The sequence below is a fragment of the Neltuma alba genome, unplaced genomic scaffold (assembly GCF_004799145.2).
Source record: "Neltuma alba isolate B1F8T4 unplaced genomic scaffold, ASM479914v2 tig00011284_pilon, whole genome shotgun sequence".
NCBI classification, from domain to species: Eukaryota; Viridiplantae; Streptophyta; class Magnoliopsida; order Fabales; family Fabaceae; genus Neltuma; species Neltuma alba.
In genome coordinates, this window is record NW_021635993.1 from 78803 (window position 1) to 83242 (window position 4440).

The following is a 4440-nucleotide window of genomic DNA, read 5'->3' on the forward strand; positions in this document are numbered from 1 at the left end:
GAGGAATGGATAATCGGACACCGGCGGTAGTGGGTAATCGGACTCCACCGAGGAATGGATCAGATAAATGAACGAGCCGTCTCCTTCATGCATTTGCGTTGGTGTTGGGGGCGGCTTATTAGTATTATAAATATGTTTAGGATTTTCCTGATTATTTGAGATTTTGATAGATTTTGATCTTATTTCGTTACTTAGCAGGACATTTTATTTTCACTGATTCTGAAATAAAAGCTGGTACTACAAGAAATGAAAAATCTAGGATAGTTATCCTATGGCAGTGTTTGGTTTTCAGCTGTGTTTATTTCTTGATGATGTTAAATGACCCACAATGTCTCAAAAAGCAAACATGCTAAATGAAGTCATATTTTCGGTCTTGCTTTCATTGTAGCATATGGATTCCTGCTTCTATGGATTTTCCTGCTTCTATGGTTTACATAACAGTATACACACTTTTGGTTGAGTAAGATCCTTTGGTTGAAGTCAAACGGGCCTTGATGATGCCCCTCATACTCAAACTTGTTAAATACTATACTTGTTATATCATATCTCTTGGACTGAATGGCATGCTTTTTGGGTTGAACTTGTGATGACTAAAGTGTTGTAATTGGTCTATAGTATAATGAGTAAACAAACTGGCAAAGCTTCATGGGATATAAGAACCACAAAGGTTTTTATTGACCTGTGCATTGAAGAAGTTGGAAAAGGGGGAAGAAAAGGAACTAGCTTGACAAAACCTGCTTGGACAAGTCTTGTGGACAGCTTCACTGCAAAGACTGGGAGAGTCTGTACGAGAATCCAATTGAAAAACAAATATGATACCCTGCGAAAGGAGTGGCAGTTATGGGATAGGCTGCTCCGTGAGACCGGTTTGGGATGGGATGCCGAAAGGAATACTGTTAGTGCCCCTGATGAATGGTGGGAGAAGAAAATAGTGGTAATGGTTTAACTTTATTTGAGTTTATATTTTCTCACATGTTAACATTTTTTGTATAATGTATTACATTTTTGGTGTTGAATGCGCAGGAAGTTCCTGGCTACGAGAAATTTAGAGAAAGAGGGCTTCAGTTTCAGGCTGAATTGACTCAACTCTTTGGGTCTGTAGCTGCAACTGGACCACAGTCATGGGCACCTTCTTCCATGACACTTCCAAGCGAAGGAGTTCCTGAAGATGATATGGAAGAAGGGTCTGGAGATAGTGATGAACTTTTAGGAGCACCAACTGGCATAAGCGGGGAGTTTAATTCGGTCACATTCAATGACAATAGTGGAGGAAGTGGAGGCAACACTGGGATGAGACAGGAAACCATTCGTGGGGGTAGAAGCACAGGTGGCAGTCGACCTAGTAGCTCATTAGGGGTTAGAAGAAAAGGTGAATCCATGAAGAAGAAACCCACTACCACTATGAAAATAGCAGATGCACTAAGCAGGATAGCTCAAGCAAATGAAAATGACTCTCAGCGTGAACATGAAGAGATTTCAGAAGCACGTGCTAGGAAGGCAGAAGAAGAAGCACGTGCTTATGAGACGTCAATTGCCGGAGTCATGGAGCACCTTAATGAAGTTGATGAAGTTACTGATGATCCTGATCTGTTTTCCCGGTGCACAACACTCCTCATGGACAAGCCAGCTGCAAGGGAGATGTATGTGGCTCTGAAGAACAGGAGGGAAAAACTCCTGCTCTTCTTGAAGCATGCAACCAAGGATTGAGACTTCATTTGTGTTGCTTATCATAGTATTTGACTACTTTTTATGTTGCTTAGAAGATGACTGTGATAATTTGTGTATATTTTTAGGAATTATGTAATCAGCACTATTGTATTATGTGACTTTCAAATTCTGTAGGAATTAAAGAACTTATTTTCTTGTTAAATGTTTAGTAGTTTCATATCAAGGTTTCTAAATTTTATGTCTATGTGCACAGGACAAGACAAAAAATGGCTGATGAAATTAAAATTGCGGAAAAGTATCGTAAACGACGGAACAAACGGGTTAATCAAGTTGCAGTAGCGGTTGGTGGATACGCTTCTCTTCATTTGTGTAAAGAGCCCCAGCATACAAGTATTTATACAGGCAAGGCATGGGTAAGGGATGTTTTACAAGGCCATTCCACCCGTTGTTATAATATGTTTAGGATGGAAAGGGAAGTGTTTTTCAATCTTTGCACCGAATTGCAACAACACGGTCTAAGGGAAACTAGAAATGTTGGGATACATGAAATGGTTGCAATGTTTTTAAATACTGTTGGCCATGCGCTTAGTAGTAGGATGCAGCAAGAGAGATTCCAACATTCAGGGGAGACAATTAGTAGACATTTTCATAATGTCTTATTGGCATGCTGTAGACTTGCTATGTCCAATATCAAACCAAAAGATCCAACATTTCAGCATTTGCATACAAAAATACGACCCGGTGGTCGATACTGGCCCTTTTTCAAACATGCTATTGGAGCAATTGATGGAACACATATTTCATGCATTGTTGATGTAACTGAGCAAACAAAATTTATTAACCGAAAAGGAAGAGTGACGCAAAATGTAATGGCGGTTTGTGATTGGGACATGTGCTTCACTTTTGTATTGGCCGGATGGGAAGGTAGTGCACATGATGCTCGTATATTTGACCACGCCCTCACAACTCCTTCCATGAACTTTCCCCATCCGCCTCAAGGTATATTTTAATTTGCTACAATTTAATTTATTTATGCTTAACTATTAGAAAACAAAGTTTATTAACACCAATCATATATTTCATGTAGGCAAATATTATTTGGTCGATGCTGGCTATCCGACACCCATGGGATATCTTGGCCCCTACAGACGTGAACGCTACCATCTCCCTGATTTTCGAAGGTCATCTGCATTTGAAAATGACAATGAGGCGTTCAATTATTTGCACTCAAGTCTACGGAGCACTATTGAAAGAACTTTTGGAGTTTGGAAGAGTAAGTTTGCAATTTTAGAAAACATGCCAAGCTATGACTTTCCAACACAGGTTCAAATTGTTTGTGCAACGATGGCCATACATAACTTCATTAGATCAACATCCATTTCTGATCCTGGTTTCACTCAATTTGAACAAGAAGGTTCTTATGCAGAAGAAAATAATGATGATGATGGAGTTGGATCTTCACATATACCTTCATCAATAGAATCTTCATCTCACATGGCTCGACTTCGTGACTCAATTAGAGATCAAATTGTTCACTATATACGAGAATAGTCATGTCCTTTTTATTTCCTTTTTTCTTTTCAGATAATATAATGTGTTGTTAGAAAAAAAAAGTACTTGGACAAATATATTTCGTTGCAACCTCTATTATGAAGACAATTGATATGAAATTTTTGTGTGTGGTTCTTTAATTCTGTCAAAAAAAAATTATGGGATTTCTTCATCTTTAAAATCTTTAAGAAATAATCATATTTTTTTGTTGGCAAAATAAATTTTTACGAAAAACATATTTAATTATTTTATTAATATATATACGTTTTAATTTTAATTATTTTATTAATATATATTATTTATTAATATATATACGTTTTTTATTATTTTCTTAAATTATTTTGCAAAAAAATATTTATTTATTTTATTAATATATATACGTATTACTATTTTGATTAATATTTTGTATTTATTTCAAATTAACATATATTATGCAATATATCTTATATGTAATTATCATTTAAGCTTATGTCCTTTTTAGTAATTTTTACATATAAAAAAGCATTTCTGACAATAACTATCCAAACACTCTTACTTTATCAGAATCACTTCTTCAGAAAAGCTATTCTTTCAAAATCTATTCTCTCCAGAATCTATTCTCCAGAAGCTATTCTCCAAACCATGGTTTGAGGTTATCCAAACACCCCCTAAGAATCAGATTATACAATCAACCTTATGCAATGGGCTTCCCTGGAAAACATCAAATGGAAGCAAAAAATACCAGCATTTGCGTTCAACGAACTCACCCTAGTCTCAAAATCACTTCAAATACTTTTTTCGCAAATCGAGAAAAACTTCTTTATATATTTACTTCGTATACTGTAAAAGTATTCCTGAAACTATAATTTTAATCTTATCTAAACACTCTCTAATAGTCATAGTTGGAACCAAATCAAATTTTTCGTCAAATCACCTGCCTATTATATCCCTCTATATAAACACCTTCTCTAATTTCCTTATAGCCAGAAGATTGCAGGACAACAATTTTTTTCCAATATTAAAAATTAGATTGAATTTGAATGACTGGCAAAATTCAGATTTGAAAAATACAGCGACCCTACTGGTAGAAGGTGGCGCTTCACCACCATTTGCTGGTCTAATGGCGTCCCTCTACAACAGTCAACAGTGTCCGACTGTGATAATGGTCAGCGCTCAGCATTTCATCATCGAGCGTTCTCAATTCGCCAGCAATGGCGCATAAATGGGGTATTAAATGAACGG

At 36.4% G+C, this 4440-nt stretch overlaps 1 protein-coding gene across 1 annotated transcript; it reads left to right on the forward strand.

The window, feature by feature from the left end:
* Window positions 1-812: 812 nt before the first annotated feature.
* Window positions 813-1707, forward strand: LOC114711236 (uncharacterized). The gene is made up of 2 exons (XM_028895603.1): window positions 813-866; window positions 1024-1707. Exons 1-2 carry the CDS (start codon window positions 813-815, stop codon window positions 1705-1707), a joined length of 738 nt encoding a protein of 245 aa, XP_028751436.1.
* The last annotated feature ends 2733 nt before the right edge of the window (window positions 1708-4440 follow it).